The sequence below is a fragment of the Haliotis cracherodii genome, unplaced genomic scaffold, assembly GCF_022045235.1.
Source record: "Haliotis cracherodii isolate W230 unplaced genomic scaffold, xgHalCrac1.p SCAF_1, whole genome shotgun sequence".
Classification (NCBI taxonomy): domain Eukaryota; kingdom Metazoa; phylum Mollusca; class Gastropoda; order Lepetellida; family Haliotidae; genus Haliotis; species Haliotis cracherodii.
Genome location: NW_027266264.1, coordinates 38,158,770 through 38,177,368, shown reverse-complemented (window position 1 = coordinate 38,177,368; position 18,599 = coordinate 38,158,770). Strand labels below are relative to the sequence as shown.

Sequence of the window (18,599 nt, the reverse complement as noted above, 5' to 3'; positions counted from 1 at the left end):
CAACAAGCACAAGACACAACTGGAACGTTAGAAAGCTAGTTTTGAAAACAAGCAATAATGATAAGTTTCATGTACCTGGTTGGATCTGTTGGGGCAGGAAACGGAACCCTGAACTCACTGATGACACAGACTCTGCCATGACGTCTATAGTTGTGGCTGCTGCTTGCATTTCTGCTGCACTTGGGGCCGATAACTCTTCCCTGAACACCTCATCTCCTTCCGTATCAGAATTTTCATTAGATGATGAACAAGATGACAGGGCATCAAGACGGACAAAATCTGAATCTGAAAAATAATGTATACCCGTTCGTTGATACCTAAGCAATGAATATATATATAATAAACAGACACCAAGATTCAAATAATAAATTTAGTAAAATCTAAATTTCTTTTACATTTGTATACCTATCCTGCATTACTCCTTAAAGCATTTACTGCTGTCTTTTGACAGAAAGAGGAGACGTGAGAGGTTTAGCTGCAAAAAAAAGATGTGAAGTGCGGTAGTACTCTCACAAAGCCGCCACATGACCCGGAAGTGGTTCTTATTAGTGCACATTACTACTTTGGAACGTAACATTTGAAACTTCCTGGGGATGTAGCAGTCCATGGGAGGGCCTTTAGATTTTACCAAATTTTTTAACTTATCCTGCATTACTCCTTAATGCATATTTATCAGATAGTAGGGATGTGGGCCCCTCCCAAGAAACAGTACAACACCCTTAGCAATGACCATTCCTGTCTGAATGAAAACAAAAGTGAAGGAATATACAAAGACCAGATAAGGGAACAGTAATAGAAAAAAGCATGCGCAAAAATCTCAAACTGACCTACTGGGGGAATGTTAACAGCATGTGAGTCCCATATCTGAGGTGATAAAAAGCGGACAGGTCGACGGGCCTGATCAATAGACTACGATCATCAATGGCGATAAAGGTTGGTGACTTGTTGAGACATCCTCCAATGCAATATCATGTAAATAATGACTGGCAAAAACGGTATTAAATCGCCAGAAACACCCTTCCATAACAGACTTAAGGGAGCAGTTGCTAAGGCGATCCATGGTTGATGCAACCGCTCTAATTTTGTGCAGGTTGTTGGCCTTGGGAGGGTCTAAACCGGCTGCCCCATACGCTGGAAGAAAAATTGCACGTAGCTATAAGGAGATGGTATTACGGGATACCTCCGCCGCTTCCAAGACTTGCATTGAGCCTTAGAGCATCTGAGGACACACGCACATACAGGGCACAATAAAAGCTGCTCTTCGTCGTCCGCTCGAACGATTGACAAGAGGGGTGGGATGGTGTAAGACCTTTCTGGCTGTCCCGGCAGTTGATTTATAGTGATGAAATCCAACAACAGCCCAAGAGTGCCATGCTCAAAACAGACCCGTGTGACGTCTAATGCATGGAGTGCATAACGGAGTAAAAGAATGTTTGTCCTCATTCAGTGCTGAGGTGAGAGCATAGGATCTGGAGGTAAAGACGTAGGGTGGGACAAGATCGTATCCTTTTCATCTATGTCTGGTCCCGGAGACGGTGCAACAGATGATAAACAGTCAGCCATGCAGTCTATAACTTGAGTCATAGCAAGATGTGTGTCGACCTCCGGAGAGGGCAGCTCATAGTTCAGGAAGTAAGATCCCTCCGATGAGTCCGATCTGAAGCCATGTCTGATCCTTCCTTTCCTCGTCATATGAAGCCGAAGAAGATGGTGTAGCTGCAACATTAGTCATCCCAGGGTGTCGGCGAGCATGCTGAGTATGCACTTACTAACGGCTTTCATGTAGAGCATGAAGTCAGCAGTAGACAGGGGAGTACAAAAACAACACTTGGACTCTGTGGAGCAAGGGTCTGTGCAGTCTGACCACAACAGATGAGGGTCCTTGCCAGACTTGTTCCAATCACAAACAATAAATCTGTAACTTAAGCAAAGTCATATTGACAAACGTGTAAACACGCAACGGGCAACGAAAAACAACTTATAACTAAAAAATGAAAACACATTTAAAAGGGAGACATTATATGATATGATACACGACAAAGATCGAGACCGCATGGCGAAATCAAGATGGTGGATTGGAACTACAATAGGCCGGTAATTACCATGACTGAGAGTCACAAACGAGCAGCAAACTGCTACAAATTATGTATTGATAATACCAGAAGGCACAAACCATACACAACAACACAATGGGAAGTTGAAAAACGATGTAGTATTAATAAACTCCGAGAGCGCCATGGTACGTGAATGGGACAATTTAGAACTGTGCTAAGAGGAGCTGGCTGATGCCGATCCACATGCCGATCTAATAATGGTTGATCCCTATCCACAATAGGCGCCAAGAGTGTAGATGAGAGAGGTGCTGGCAGCGCCGCAGGAGGTACAGTTAACATGGTTAATGCAGTGATGAGAATTGGATATTTTCCTTTTCCGCTGAATCTTTTTTGCATAACTTGGGTGTATATTTGGGGAAATCATCAGATTTTAACAAATTTGTGGTCACTAAAATTCGCGGATATGTAGAAAATTCTCAATCCTGTTAATGGAAAAATCGGGTGTCATGGCAGGAGGTATCAAAGTCACGGAAGGTAAGGCTACGGTTGGAACAGGGAAAGCGGGAAGAGGCCCGTAGCCAGGTGGCCCCACAGTTGCCTGCGCCATAGTCATCATGTAAGGGTTGAAGAGTGCTAGTGCCGGCGCCGTCAACATAGACATCAAGGGAGTTGACATCGCCAAAGGTGGTGGAAGCACCGGAGCCGCAGCAAAGACATAGATTGGCACAGACGTCGGTGTCGGGATCGTCATATTCTCCTGACGAGTCATCACCAACTGTGAGGATGTAACCATCAGCAGAGCTGATGTTGTACTTGTCAACGTCGAAGACGATGAGGTGGTCGACTGCAAAACAAAGAGACTGGCGCGTCATATGAAGCCGAAGAAGATGGTGTAGCTGCAACATCAGACATCCCAGGGTGTCGGCGAGCATGCTGAGTACGCACTTACTAACGGCTTTCATGTAGAGCATGAAGTCAGCAGTAGACAGGGGAGTAGAAAAACAACACTTGGACTCTGTGGAGCAAGGGTCTGTGCAGTCTGACCACAACAGATGAGGGTCCTTGCCAGACTTGTTCCAATCACTTACAATACGAGGCATAAATCTGTAACTTAAGCAAAGTCATATTGACAAACGTGTAAACACGCAACGGGCAACGAAAAAAACAACTTATAACTAAAAAATGCAAACACATTTAAAAGGGAGACATTATATGATATGATACACGACAAAGATCGAGACCGCATGGCGAAATCAAGATGGTGGATTGGAACTACAATAGGCCGGTAATTACCATGACTGAGAGCCACAAACGAGCAGCAAACTGCTACAAATTATGTATTGATAATACCAGAGGGCACAAACCATACACAACAACACAATGGGAAGTTGAAAAACGGTGTAGTATTAATAAACAGAGAATGCTGGAAACTGTACAGCTTTATTTCTCAAAATTCATGTCTGTCTGTGAAGACTGACAAAGCAGTAATGTGCCTCCTAATGTGACATCACCACTTTCTGGTCATGTAGTAGCTGTGTGAGGGTTTTACCACCCTTCATGTTGGAACAACTTTCCTTTACAGCAGTAAATACATTAAGGGGTAATGCAAGATAAGTTAAAAAAATAAATTTATCTGGAAATCTCCTAATCGGATGTTAAGCGTAACTACGGAATACACAACTCCTACCACTAGTGTCACTGGATGTGTCAGATTTGTTGACTAGATCCAGATCGGCTGCCAAACTTGCTAGGTCAGCACCAGGTGGTGCTACTATCACACGCCCATCACCCAATCTGTGGACATAGTACAGAAGCATTGGATACACATTCTATTAATTACTTCAAAATCAGACAATACATCCAACAGCTATCTTCTCTGATTAACTTGAAATGCATTTATATTATCTACCACTTTTAACATGTTTAAACAACTAAATACAAAACACTCTCAATCACACCTGATAGTATGGCACCTTTCATCTGATGAGTTCTCCAATGGATACTTGAGCCACTCTTTATCTTCTCCACCAGCTCCCTCATCCCCACTCTCAGCACCTTCTTCACTGTGCTGTCCTCCAGCAACAGGAGATGCAACATCATCAGCATCTGTGGTCCCGAAACCTGAGAGCATGGGGAAGCAAGGAGATTGATCAGCTTCAAGAATCTCAGTATCTGGATCCACCTCTACACCAGCTTCAGCCCCGGAGTGTTGGTAACTCATTCTCTCACACCCGGAACTCTTCATGGAACCGGTGGACAGAGAAATTACCCCATCATCAGAGGCTTCAGCACCATCATCAGCACTCAGACGAGAAGTGTCAGCAGAGGCATTAAGTCCTGGGACTTGAGACAGGGAAGACAGGGAAGATGATATATTGATGCTGGACGGCAACACTACATGAGAAGGCTCTGCATTCTCTCCCTTGTCATCCTTTTCATCCTCTGATATAATGTCAGTAGACTCATCTCCAGTGGAGGCTGCACTGGCTGTCAGAGAGGCACCGAGAAGATCTTCCCTGTGACCTGGATCTCCCGTCTCCTCCCTTGCACTGTCAGCCAGAGGCCAAATGTCCTCCATAGCCCCACTCTGATCTATCTCATCTAGGGAGCTCTGTAGCAGGGCCGACATCTCTAATGAAGCTGAATTCAGAATGACAAAATTTGTCACCAGTTTCTTAGATACGTGATTGCAAGCATAAAAGTATTAAGCCCAACAGCAACATATCAAACGACTACTGTCATCATGCTATGATGAAATTATACACCTCAAGGAACCTTAAAATGTTTTTCTTAAACAAATCTCAGTTTAAACTATAAAATAGAGTCCAATATAGCCCTAAGAAGAGATAGGCACTTTGAACCACTTTATTTCATCAGAAAAAATGACTAAATGTGAAATTAATACACACAAAAGGCCCCTTCTCTGGATAAAAATAACTTGATAAGTATCAATCAATCAATCTCTATTTATGGTGCTGATGAGGCCAAAGGCCTATAGTAGTCTGGGCTGTTACAAATTCATATATTTTCTTAGTTTCATAGCATGATTAATGAACATAGATAAATTTGTCATAAATATTCTAAACTTATGTAAATTTACACTTATAGATAAGGTTCTAGTACCATAATAGTCTTACATGAGGTGTAGTAATTTGCTTTTCTAGAACTGGAGAAGGAACCATGCCATTTTTGGATGTACATATCTCTTAAAGTCTGTTTCATACGGGTGAAGAAATGCTGTGGCATGTCTACATGTTGCCGTAACCAAATATAACCATATCCAAATTCGTATAACACTTTTGATGCACAATTTAGTCTCACATTTTAAAGTAAACATCATATGTAATTTTGTCCCAAACTCTTAGACTTTTTAATATGCCTACAAAAATTGTCTTGGCTTGCTATGAAATGTTATGTGCATTCTTTAACCAAGTTAATCTACTTGTAAAACACACATCTAAGTACTTATAAAATGGAACAACTTCTACAGGTTTCCCTCAATAATGCCATTTTTTATCTTTTCTGGATACGTTACCACCATTTAAAAAAAACTACAACTTTGGTTTCATCAATATTTACAGCTCGATCGTAGCGCCACCAGTGGCTATTACCAGTTATGTCCCCTCTAAGCCTTTCCTATGGACCAATGAGACTCCAAATTTCATATCACTTGCGTTTGCTTCACCCAAATTGGTGGCGCCCAAGATCTATATTGTGATAAAACGGGTCTTACATCGCGAAATGCATCAAATCACGTGAGCACCTTGATTAAAAACATGAAAAGATTTGGAAAATATCTGCTGACATCAATTGGCAGTGCACATGCTTTGCAAATCCTGCAATCGACCGAATTCTGAACGACAGTTTACAAGCCGGATTTCGATTTCAGTGCCCGATATTGATTGGACTATGCATAGACTCGTTAGTCAAGCCAAAATGTAACTCAAAAATACCAGCCTAGTTCGGCAAGGGTTGAAATTGGACTTTTATAGTCAGTTAACTCACTTGCCTCGGGAAGATGTATACACCCTTGTTGGACACCCATGGTACTTACAAAATTATCCGATATAGCGCCATTGTTCCGAACATACACCTTCACATTTTTATATAAAGAACAAAATAACTTTCCAATTCTGCTACTTAACCCATGTCTTTGAAAGAGGGATCACAAGTTAACCCTTTTCAAAGCCTTTGCAAAATCTACAAATAGAGCATATAACTTCCCTCCTTTTACTGAGAGATATCTTTGTATCATAGAATATATATTGATAGGTATCTCTTAGATTAGCTAAGTTCAGTAATTTCTTAGCAAACTTATCCATTGCACACACTATGCACCTAGTAAAATAACATGGTAACTCTGTAAAAGAAATAATTCAAGGGAACAATTTACTCAGTCTTGACAAGTATCTCTTAGATAAGCATGCAAACTTTCATTCATGTAACTGCAGTAGTTTCTGAGAAAACCTGTCACCATTTCACAAGTATGCACTAAGTTGAAAAGCATGGAGCAAGGGTCATAACTCTGTAAAAAACACCAATTGTCAAACTCATTTGAGATCATGACCAGTAAAATCTGTGTAAAATTTCATTTCTCTGACTAACCGGTAAATAGTTTTTGAGAAAATTTGTCCCCTTTGAGAAGTGGACTGACAGAAAGACAGAAATCTCCGTTCCTATATATTGATAAGTGGTCTTGCTTTATTCCGATGTGTACACCTGCATAGCAACAACTTACCCATGCTCTTAGGCTGTGAGTCAGTCTCTACAGAAGGAGATCGGTGTCTACCAAAGACGACCACCCCCTGATGAGTGACACTGACAAACTCATCACTTGAACTACCACTCGAAGCCTCCTCTGCCTGTGGTATAAACATAAATGCTGATATAACATCCAACAACATATTGATCAATTCAGATAAAAGCATTATAAGCCGTGATCAGGATGTGTGCTGGAGACATGGTTCCAAAGTAATCCAGGGTTAGAGCTCAACTTAAAAACTTCACTAGTCCGGGTAAAGATTAAATGCCCTTGTAATGTTAAAACAATGGGGAAGTTTGGAAATTAATTTGGAAATTTTTACTAGCCTACAAGAATTTGTTGTACTAACCCTGGGCCAACAGGCATGTGTTAATTTCTAACCCTGCTAATCACCAAGATCACATGAGGCAAGGTACTACACCTGCATGACCTGTGACTGTGGTCATCTGCCTAACTGCATCCACCTACCTCAATGTTCCCTTCACTGGGGACGAGGTACTACACCTGCATGACCTGTGACTGTGGTCATCTAACCAGCTGCATCCACCTACCTTAATGTTCCCTTCACCGGAGACGAGGTACTATACCTGCATGACCTGTGACTGTGGTCATCTGCCCAGCTGCATCCACCTACCTCAATGTTCCCTTCACTGGGGACGAGGTACTACACCTGCATGACCTGTGACTGTGGTCATCTAACCAGCTGCATCCACCAACTTCAGTGCTTCCAACACTGGGGACGAGGTACTACACCTGCATGACCTGTGACTGTGGTCATCTAACATGCTGCATCCACCTACCTCAATGTTCCCTTCACTGGAGACGAGGTCCTACACCTGCATGACCTGTGACTGTGGTCATCTAACCAGCTGCATCCACCTACCTCAATGTTCCCTTCACTTGAGACAAGGGCCCAGTCTGCAAGAGGCTCTCCCTCGCTGCTGTCACGAGACATTCCTCTTAATTATACCATCAATCTGAAATTAAGATTGAAAATGTATTTTATAAGAGTTAAAATATCATTAATACTTATCCTGACACATATGTAATGCTTTAACTTTAAGTGTATGAGTCAGAATAAGGTAAAATAAGTGGATATTAAACTTAACAATGACAGAAAGATTCATCATGCTCATAGAACAACATGAATCATGGTTACTAAGGACTGAAATCTGTCATTCAATGTCACCATGTTCAACAACATATATCTCATATAACATATCTTATGAAAACACATGAAAGTTGCTGTAGTCAGCCCTGGTCAACAATATTCCAGCCTTATCACAGCATTCTGCACTGACAGTGGGCCAGGCAAACCAGTTGTTGATAACATCATCAACAATCCACCACATGTTCATCATGCTCCTTCAGCTGGGACAGGGAGGGTGTGTGCATAAGTTATGCAATGATACACTGGGGTACCAGTGCATCGTGAGTGTTCCTGCGATGATATGATACACAATACAATTTTTCTGTATCGATACAAGATGAGACACTTGCTAAAATCAATGACTTACTACTCGTTTAATGACCCCTAGTGTTTTTGTCTGTCAAATATAGCAAAATGTGAAGTGTGTTGCAATAAGTGTTTAAAGTTAACAACTAAAAACAGCCTCTACATAGTGTGTCTGTAGCTAACTTTTCCTTTTGAACTTGCTCTGAAATATTTATTGTTAAGATACGTCCACACAATCTGACGTAAATATGTGTACAACAATATGTATCGAATTGTGACCTATGAATCATGATATGCATCGTATGAATAATGGGATCCTCACTATTATCATGTGAAGGAAGATGCATCTGCACACTGTCAAAAAAACAACCCTTCTTGCTCAACAGCACATGAAGATATCTTTATTAAACATTAACAAAGGGTCAAGATGCTTGGGGCAAGTCCCTAAAGAGTAATATTGTCCTCGCATACACATCAATGAACAGGATGCACACACAGAATCATAATAAACCAGCAGTGTACAGAGGATGCGTGCAGATACACATTCTATCAATTACTTCAATATCAATCAAGAAAACAACTGATGTCACTGATATCAGCAAGATCAGCTGTCCATCAAATTGATCTGATCAAGCTGTGATATTACCCAGGCAGCCCTGGTGACATGCATACAATAATTCAGCAAAGTTTTATCGTCTACAGATTATTTACTTAAATCCTAAACAGTGATCAACAAATCATGCTGCAACAAAGGTGACCTCATCTTCCCGAGGCAAGAGAGTTATCTGACTTTAAAAGTCCAGTTTCAACTCTTGTCGAACTAGGCTGGTATTATGGAGTTACATTTTGGCTGGACTAACGAGTCTATGCATTGTCCGATCAAAATCGCGCACCGAAATCGAAATCCAGTTCATAAACTGTGGTGCAGATTTCGATCAATTGCAGGATTTGCAAAGCACATGCACCGCCAACTCGTCAGCAGATATTTTCCAAATCTTTTCATGTTTTTGATCAAGGTGCTCACATGATTTGAAGCATTTCGCAATGTAAGACCCGTTTTATCACAATATAGATCTTGATTATCAATCAGATCGTCCTGACTGGGTGCCACCATTTTGTGTAAAGCAAACGCAAGTGATATGAGAGATGGAATCTGATTGGTCTATAGGACAGGCTTAGAAGGGACATAACTGGTAATAGCCACTGGTGGCGCTACAATCGAGCCCAGAAATTCCAGCCTGGTTCAGCAAGGGTGGAAACTGGACTTATAAAGTCAGTTAACCCTTTCGCCCCGACTGCCCGATTTATCGGGCAGCATAAACCGTGTCCCAGTACCCAGCTGCCCGAAAAATTGGGCGGCTACTGTCCAAGCCCCACACACGGCTGCCCGACAAATCGGGCGGCACGACCGTGTTTACAAAATCGCTCTTTCTAAATCCTTTCTCGTGTGTAATCTCGTTCTAAATATGGAAATGAGATCTACACGTGATTGACATGTCATTCGATGGAATTTCCCAGTCTTTTTGGCGCGAAAATCGCGGATGTCACCTGTTTTCTCGACAGGTATTTTTCTCGCTTGAATCGTAAATCTAGCGTAATGGCGGCCAACTACGATTCGGATAGCGATCAGATGACTAACAACGACTCTATCGGGAAAAATAATAAATTTGATTTGAATAATTTACGCGAAGGGGAGAGGGAATTCCGTGAATATTTTGATGAAGATTTTGACGGTTTCGACGAGGTGTCCCCCCCCCCGCCAACTTTCAAGAAAGGGAGTGGCAGAGGGACCACAACAGTGGAGACATGAGGGATTTTGAAGAGGCGACCGGACTCAAGAATATATATTGACACGGTGAGTGAAGTATCGTGCTATTGATTTTTCCAACTGTTTTACAATGATTCTGTGTTTGAACAGATTATCAGTGCGACGAATGAGAATGCAGCCTACAGGTGAACGAGCGATCACAACAACAAAGATGAGTGGCATGACGTATCTCTTTCTTTTTTTTTAAATCTAATTTTCTGATCGCAATCCGAATTGTAGTTTGCCAGTTTGTCGTATGTCCTTATATTTCGCTCAATTTGAATAAAATTTATTTCCATATTCATGTTTGTTTTCTTGTTTTTTACATCTTAATTTAAATTTTAGTAACTGTAATAATTATTTATTTATTTATTGATGTAATAAAGTACTGATTTAATTTATTATGCAATTGTAAATAGCAGTGTATTGTAAATATGTTATCACAACTTGTATATTTGCAGAACTTGAATTTACGATCTTTCCGTCCTTTTACAATCTTTCCCTCCTTTCAGATCAATCTGTGATATCTTCTCTGTGATGTCATTCTTATAGCAGCTGTGTTCAATGTTCAGGTAATGTGATAAATTACTATTTAAAAACTTAAAAACTTAATTTTTGTTTCAAATCCTGAAAAAGAACAAAATAAATCAACTATTTGTGTTTTTACCTGCGTTAACAAGTTTACCCGTGTTAACGAGTTTACCTAAGAGGCTGTAAGTGTATCATAAGTAATATGTGACATCAGTATAAAAAACAAAGTCAGTACCAAGAGTTGTAAACTTGTTTATTTGTTTACAGATGTGCATGAAGAGAATTTACCTGTAACACCTGGGATTACCTGTGCCGTCCAAGATGACAAAAAGAGAATTACAGTTTGATAGCCTTTTCAACAAAATGACCCTCTCACTGTTAGTGTTATGATATATATAAGAGGAACAACATCTAAGAAAACCTCTGTCATTTCAGCAGTAAGAATGAAATAACTATCATTGTTCATGAGACACAGTTACTGAACGCAGATAGCTAACTCACTCAAGCTTTGCACATTGCATCCGTCCACGGTGACACATCCTGGTGTCTGGCATGTGCTAATAAACATGACGACCACATGGTTCATTTTTCGGGTACATAGCAGGAAAATGCATCCCAAAGTGTACATGAAAATGAACAACGTAAACCAAGAAGTGTGATATTCCGAATGATAGAATGATATTGGCAAAGAGCAGGGATAAGATTGGGATGGGTACGAAGAGGAAGGACTAGAAAGACGACTCCAAAGCAGGATCTCTTTGTCCACACCATTGTGTTGAGCATGTGGAGGAAAAGGTTCATTTCTGCACCAGAACTGAGGGACATCTTCAGGGCTGCAAATTTGACCTCAACGATACGAAACAGGTTGTAAACCGCCGGGTCTGAAATCAAGATGTCTTTCCACAGGAATGCGTCTGACTGTGACACAGAGGCACCTCAGACAACAGTGAGCTCAGCAGTTGGGTGGTCATCAACAGCAGCATTGGGAGATACACTATGATTTCTGATGAATCAAGGTTCTGTTTATGCTTTACAGATGGTAACTAGTAGACAACGTGTTTGGAGTAGGTGTGGAGAGAGGTACTTTCCGGCTGCAGTCCACGAGCATGATAGGTACAGTGGAGGCAGCATCATTGGTTTGGCTGGTATGACTCACAACAACAGGATCGATCTGATGATCGTGCAAGGGAACATCACCAATCAACATTATGTGGACCAACTGTTATGTCCAGTGGTCATCCCAGCGCTTAGGTCAGAACTTTGAGTTGACAGAGCTCATGTTGCAGTCTACTGTCTGAAGCAGCAAAGTGTCACAACATTGCCCTGGCCAGCCAAATCTCTACACGTCACTGATTGAACACCTTTGGGATGTTCTGGGCCAGAGGGTTCGCAACCGAGCTAGGTGTTTACAGAATTTGCAACAGCTTGGGTAGGCCTTACAAGAATGGCAACGGTTACCACAGGAGACAATCTGACATTTGATATCCAAAATGCCCAGAAGATGTGCCTCATTCAATGTTCACGGGGCGTGGATCAAATATTGACTTTACTATTCCACAACGCCATTTCTTTACATATCATTTCTTTAAAATATTGTTCTTAGTATATATCAGTAAAACGGGGATGTACATTAACTCTCAAATTAAAATATGCACGGATATATGGAAAAGAAAAACTTATACAAAACCAGAAATTGAACGTGCCGATAAGAGGACACGGCAACAACAGCTAAACACATTGTTTACTTTTGAGCCCCAAAATGATAAATATGATCAAAATAAACCCTGAGTCTGAAAGCATGGGAAACACTTAACAGACATACAAGGCAAACATTGATGCCGTCTTGAGCTTCCATCAACACCTGCCAATCAAGAGAAAATGTTATTGATCAGTGATTGGTGTCAGGGGCAACCAATGTTAGCTGCAGTCAATCTGTATGAGCAGCTCAACACATGGTGGCTTATCTACAATTATACTCTAGTGTCTGCACACATTTCACTGCAAATATACTCAACAAAGCAACCTTATAACTTTAGTACTTTAATAATCCCATTTGAATAACCAAAACTAAACTTAAAATATGGAAATCCTCCCAATAACATACCAAATGAAAACATATGCCATTGGGGTTAAAAAGATTCCAGGTGTTTTATGCGCTGTGCAATTTCATCAATCAGGCTGGCTCCCAGTCTGTCTGCTACCGCCTTGTATTTTATAGTCGCATTCACATGTGTTTTCTCTCTGCTCATCCATTACGGTGTCCAGAACCTATGGCAATTCATGCCTTATTGGTAACAACATTGACGATGCCTTCAGTCGTCTACTCAGAGGATTAATCCCTGACAGGCATTCACTGTGTGCAATAGGACCAAGGGCAGCAAGTGGTTTATGGTATCCGAACAGGACGTTAGTCATGAAAGATAGTTGCAGACATTAATTGCAAATTATTCACAATGTCAAAAGTGAAGTTCGTTTCAAACGCTGAACATACTATGCAGTGCTATTTTTGTAGGATTAATAGAAATAGCAACACTTACATCGACCTCTTCCTGATGTATCCCCTAGGGTTTAAATGAGTTTGGTTTTGTGCCACTTTTAACAATATTCCAGCAATATCACAGGGGATACCAGAAACTGGCTTCACATAATATACCCATGTGGAGAATCAAACTTGGGTCTTCGGCGTGATGAGCGAACGCTTTCCCACTAGGCTACCCCACCGCCCCTCTGATGCTGATCTACACGAGATAGATTATATAGTGGCTAGACACTGCAGCCAAGTCTACATATCATACAATGAAAACATTTATCACACACCGCTGCACCGTTGTGTTGGCTGCTTTAGGCCACATTCCAAAATAGTTTTGTTTCGGATTCCAATTATGGAGTGTGATTTCAGCACTTTCACTTGGACATTTAAATACTTTTTACCAATGTTATGAATTATTCTCTCTCAGGAATTGACTTAGTGTATCTAAGAAATCTAAATCTAAATATTTTTTACTTTTGTATACTTATCCTGCATTACTCATTAATGCATTCACTGCTTACCTTACGACAACTAAAGGTCAGCGTACGGCGATGGTCCTTGGTGAAGAAAGTCACAAGTGACAAGTCACCTTCCTCCCATCACTGCCTGTCGCTACAGCAAAGACGTGTCTCAGTAGAGCTCCCCAAATTTGGATAATTTTAGACCTTCAGCTTTGGATATATTTCTAAATTTTATGTGTGATGGCTAATGTATTCTCTTCATATTACTTTCACTAAGTTGTGTAGTTTTATGTGGATTATAAACCAAAAGATGTTAAAAGATGGTACTTGTTGTTACCCTGCCTGTTGCTCGACAGTCAGGGGCTAATACAACTTTACAAGGACTGAAACCTTATACCAAAACGAGAAACGAGTGTTCTGTGGACAACATCATTTACAACACCTCCATGTCAGAATGATGAGATATGATTGTCCACGTGATCTTGACAAAATACTATGTAACCCGCCTTGGAGTGTAATAAATTTCTGAGCGGGGAAATAAATCTCTTATACCCTGCCACGAGCAAGTAAGGCTGCACATGGAGTTCTGAGAGGCAGAATAAATCCCTTACATCCCACTTCAAAGCAAAAAGACACTTCAATGGAAGTCATGTGACACAGCACAAGTTAACTTCAGCTCAATCTGACAGCTGTTTTCTTTTAATTTAGAATTTGTGTTAATTCTTTCACAATGTCACATTAGAACATGTCGGTAAGATAAATTAGTTTTAGCAGGATCACTCGGGGTACATGGGGTTTGATGCGTCCCGAGTGATCCTGCTACAACATATAAAATATAATACACATGCTGTGTCCAATCATCTGGTCACCTGAGTCCATGCTGATCTCATGTTGTGGGTGTGACATCTAATGATCTAGCACTGACTACAGTGCACCATGTTGATTCAGGAAGTATACAGGCACACTAGTCATGCTGGTACATGCTGAAAACACCACCCAACAATGATGAATGATTGTATTACAATCTGGAAGTATATATGTAGCTGCTATATGTGATGCACTGGATGAAACATTAATCAATCCGAATAGAGGCAAGCACCAAAAACATCTGAGAAATGCAAAGTATTATTTATTCTGATTATGACAAACTTGCCTATATTCAGGGTGTCATTACACAAATAGAACCAAACAATTCCTGGTTACATAACTAGATCTAGAAAGTAGGTTTCCATAGCTCTTCAGGCAATGGGTAAAATGTGTGAAGCTCATTTCTGGTGTCCCTCGCCATGATATTGCTAGAATATTGCTAAAACCAACGTAAAACCATACTCACTCACTCACTCTGTAATAAATATGAATTGAAGCCTATCATTTGTATTTTTGTTGTCCCTAGATACTGTAGTTTTAAAATAAAATGGAAAGTCAAAATGTGATTCTTTACCCATTAGGTCCCTTATCTTCTGGTGGGGCACATACATATTACTAGATTTATGGGAGAAATTGAAGGTCAAATGATACATACAGAAATTATACTGAGAGGGGCCAATTTCATATTTTTAATTTGCTACCGTAAAGTAGGCAATATCTCAAATAGAACTAAAATTCTGAGAGCAATGTTTTAGAAATACAAATGCAGGAATATTCAGTTGCAAACTTCATCATCACTCATAATTTAATGAGATTAAGAAAATGGAAAAGATTAAGATGTACAGCTCAAGACCATTCAGCAAACACCTGAATGAGCACAACATGGCCACAAGGAATAGACTAGTCTCATTAACCTGTTGCCCCGGGATAAGTCATGCACAGACTGTTCCCCCGAGGCCGCGAGGAACATGTTCCCAGCCAAGCCTAGTATGATACCAGCATACTTCATACGGTTTGTATTCATTTGCCATCATGGTCATTAGCACAGTAACAAGCAGCTTCATTGTATCCAACAATCCTCATCATTGTGATCTGGGTTTTATGCCGATTCTAGCATTATTCCAGCAATATCATGGCAGGGGACACCAGAAATGGGCTTCACACATTGTACCCATGTTGGGTCTTCGGCGTGATGAGCGAACGCTTTAACCACTAGGCTAACAGACTCCCTCCCCACCATTGAGTGAGTTTGGTTAAACACCGCTGTGAACTGTATTCCAGTTACATCATCACATTGTGTCAGCTTAATGTGGGAGGAAAGCCCAAGGTGATCCTGTTGTCAGGCACTTACTACTTTTGTGAAACCAATGAGCACGGGTATGATGCTGACAAATTTAGAAACATAATTGGGGCAAACCGGGATTTGAACCCACAATCATATGTTTCTTGCATGCCCAAGGGATCGGATGCAACTCTGCAGACCGAATTGCAACGCCTTAGACAACTGGGCCATCTGTGTCCCCTTAACATTATTGAGCATGTTGAGAGAGAAAAATAACATGAGTCTAACAAACTATAAAGTTTCGTACCTGCTCAAACTAAGCACATAATAGACTCATGAAGATCTGGGATAGAATAGGTCTTCAGCAACCCATATATACTGAGATGAGAAATCCAACAGCAGAAATATACTTTTCATTGACTAACTGTATCAGTTATCTCCAAGGGTATGTGTCAGCTGGTCATGCACACCGCTTTAGTTACACAAATTACAAGTCTTATATTCTCAGGGATCACCAGTGATCACATTCACTTATTTCATTGATTATAATGAATAAGAAAGGTGTTTTAGCACTTTGTCAGCTGCCAATAAAAGCAAACACAGTGGTTTGGGCATGAGAGATGGTTGACAACTTCTTGCCAGAGAATAATTTTCAATTATTTGATAAGTTTAAAGGAACTATTTCACCAATCAATAAGTGATGTTGATGTGCTGTCTTGATTGACAGTAACGACAGAACAGTGTTACCACAGGTAGCCTACAACCTTGGGGTATCGCGGTACTTGTCATGTACGCTAAACGGAACAAAATGCACTCACTAACCTTTATGTTTATTCGTGTTCTCTGTATCAGATATCATTCATGTTATCAAACAATGCATATTTTACTGATAAAAGTTCATTATTTACATCAGCAGCTCCGAGTAAAAGCCGGGCCTCGCGCTCTGTTTGACAAGGGTGAGAACTCCATCGTATCGCGGTACAGAGAAAAGTTGTGTATGGAGGTTCGTATTGGACAAAAAGAGGACCTAATTCTACCAACCACTTGGTATGATCATGCCAGACATCAGTGATTTGTCCAGACAAGTGCAAAGACAGCACAAGTAAAATTCTAAATGTGTTATCAGCAATAGGTATTCAATGCATATTTACCGAAAAGTAAGAGAAAAATATGGAACATTCCGAGGAAATTGAAATTGTTTACGAAGTGAGCACTTCCTGGTTATTGATTTGCATTAAAAGACAGCCGCTAAGAGGCGTGTCCCGCGTGAACTACCGGAAATCACAAATGCCGCGATACGATGAATGCCGCGATACCATGGGGTCCGAGTATACTACAGATATGTACCCCACGTACGTTTCTGTATACAGATCAAAATCTTTTCAAAAATATTATAAAGTTACCAAAATCAGATAAGGATAGGACAATTCAAGAAATAAATCTTCTCTTTCAAATGAAGTTGCATGTGCAACAGCTTGGGTAGGCAGCCTTCTATCATTAATCAGCACGTCTAATCAAACGCGGATTTCTGTATTATTCATAATAACGAGTTCACAGCTAGCCTATGTATACACGAACACACAGGTGAAAGAGTTTTTTATTCGAATCTGTAAGTTAATTTCGGATTCCTACGTCACAGTCCTATGAACTGCGCTTGGCAATGGCTATGATGACAATGATACCAGCACTTTTTTTCTGCCAAGGTTACACAGCTGCAACTAACTGCGACGGCAGATAGGCTAGTGCATTATGGACTGTACACACAAAACATTGGAAACAAAGTGACATTGACTTTGGCAGACAGTCCTCATAGTGTCCCGACAATGCATAAACACCCGTTACCAGATTGTTAGACCAATGAAAGATGACAGTGACAAGTGAAAGAGGAAAACTTATGATCTACCTTACTCAGCCGAGTTGTAACAAGGTTGTTCCCTTGGCAAAATAAGACTGACAGCTAGATCAAAACAACAACATTACGTGCAGAGTCAATTGTAAATTTAGTTTCGTATCGGTTTGGTCACATCAACCTATCTTGCTGTATATATATTAGTAGACATTGTACTGCATATAGATATAACAGTATCTAGATATGACAAATACCCACATATTTTTAGAATGTGTGACGAAACTAATGCGAAACTTATATTACACGTTAAGTCTCACACTATTCATGAATCACTTCTATTTTTACCAACCAATCACGTGCAGTGTAGAAACCAATCGCGAAGAGACCCATCAGGGGTCACAAGTAAAACGGCACAAGTTTCTGATGTAATAAATGAGAAGCACACGTATTCACTGCCACCGTTTGTATAAATTAGGATAAGAATATTTAGAAATAAACGACTTTAAATATCCTCTTTTAATTGTTCCATAATTGCAGGGAGCCTAGATAAAATGTACGTAAATATATGTATATACACACAGCCATCATGGACTATTCTTCCTGCAGTATTTCATTTCTTAAACACACACACACACGATTCCATTATCATTCCATGTTAGATACATTGTCGACGGAACAAATCACTGTCAATTCAATGCATTTCACGATTGTCATTGCTGTCAGATTTGTTTAAAATGTTACCTGTAACAGCAGTATGTATACAAGCATGTGTCAATGTTAGTTGGTATGATTCGATGTTGTACAGGCTGACAGCGATGACTCACTCCGAACGTGCTTTTTCCACCATGTCATGTATTATATGTGGTCCCTGCCACATCAAACATGTCCGACACAGGCAACCCACATGTGGGGTTTGTACATGACTGTATAAGACTTGATTTATTGAGACACCATCTTGAATACTGGTCAAATAATGTGTAATATGTTATATTATGCGATA

The 18,599-nt window shown here is 40.5% G+C and overlaps 1 protein-coding gene across 2 annotated transcripts in view; it reads right to left on the bottom strand.

Moving 5' to 3' along the window:
- LOC139477530 (uncharacterized) overlaps nt 1-17,734 on the bottom strand; it is a 30,123-nt gene extending 12,389 nt beyond the window's left edge. Inside the window, exons 1-6 of one of the 2 annotated variants that reach the window (XM_071260023.1) lie at nt 17,654-17,734; nt 7,700-7,793; nt 6,793-6,916; nt 4,013-4,694; nt 3,742-3,848; nt 76-285 (exon numbers count right to left, since the gene is read on the bottom strand). In XM_071260023.1, coding sequence (XP_071116124.1) covers nt 76-285; nt 3,742-3,848; nt 4,013-4,694; nt 6,793-6,916; nt 7,700-7,771 — 1,195 coding nt within the window. In that variant the 5' untranslated portion in view covers nt 7,772-7,793; nt 17,654-17,734. The remainder of the gene's footprint in view (nt 1-75; nt 286-3,741; nt 3,849-4,012; nt 4,695-6,792; nt 6,917-7,699; nt 7,794-17,653) is intronic. The other variant, XM_071260024.1, reaches the window with a different exon arrangement.
- Between the last annotated feature and the right edge of the window lie 865 nt (nt 17,735-18,599).